The following is a 678-nucleotide window of genomic DNA, read 5'->3' as shown; positions in this document are numbered from 1 at the left end:
GTCCTACTTTTGTTTTTCAGTTTCTACACTGAGGAGATGACTGAGACGTGAATGTCATCGGCCCAGATCACAGCTGTTTCTCCAGCTCTGTCTCTTCCCCGGGTCACTGGAGGTCGTGAAGAAGGGATGGCTCAGAGCGGAGGAGAGGGAAACGCGTTTGGAAGCCTCGTAATCGAGCAACGTCTCCACCAGATTAAAAAAGTTGTGATGGTCTCTCCCATGAGACATCAGGTATTTCTGAAAAAATAAAAAAACAAACAAACAGAGAAGTTTTGTTGTATTATTAAAGTGAAGCACAAGAAGGAAAAAAAAACAAAAAGAATGTAGAGTCTCACTCTCAGTGGTTTGCATTTGGTTTTCACATAGCGTCCGGACTTGGAGTGTTCATTCCAGTCTAGACGCCCATGATAGAAGTACTTCTGTTTCCTAAAGATGGGGAAAATGTTTTTTGTTTTTTTTAATTGTCTTAATCGTGTTGGTACGTTTGTAGATTGTGGAGCCAGGACTTACTGTACCTGCTCTTGCGGATCATTCTCTGAGGAATTGGTCCCAGTATTCTCTCCATCATGGCCATGTGCTCCCTGTTGTCATGTGTCTGTAAGTGAACCCCCATGTCAAGCAGATAAGGTCCGTGCCACTTTCAACATGCTGTAACTCCACAAGCACAGACACACATGT

At 43.7% G+C, this 678-nt stretch overlaps 1 protein-coding gene across 1 annotated transcript in view; it reads right to left on the bottom strand.

Annotated features, from left to right (window-relative positions):
- Window positions 1-6: 6 nt before the first annotated feature.
- LOC103388277 (dual specificity protein kinase CLK2-like) overlaps window positions 7-678 on the bottom strand; it is a 5461-nt gene continuing 4789 nt past the window's right edge. The window contains exons 9-11 of the mRNA XM_025061808.1: window positions 516-637; window positions 336-426; window positions 7-237 (exon numbers count right to left, since the gene is read on the bottom strand). Of these exons, the coding sequence (XP_024917576.1) occupies window positions 55-237; window positions 336-426; window positions 516-637 (396 nt within the window). The 3' untranslated portion in view covers window positions 7-54. The remainder of the gene's footprint in view (window positions 238-335; window positions 427-515; window positions 638-678) is intronic.

This window comes from Cynoglossus semilaevis, chromosome 13, assembly GCF_000523025.1.
Source record: "Cynoglossus semilaevis isolate Cse_v1.0 chromosome 13, Cse_v1.0, whole genome shotgun sequence".
Taxonomy (NCBI): Eukaryota; Metazoa; Chordata; class Actinopteri; order Pleuronectiformes; family Cynoglossidae; genus Cynoglossus; species Cynoglossus semilaevis.
The sequence above is the reverse complement of the archived record's forward strand: the minus strand, read 5'-3'. Positions and strand labels throughout refer to the sequence as shown.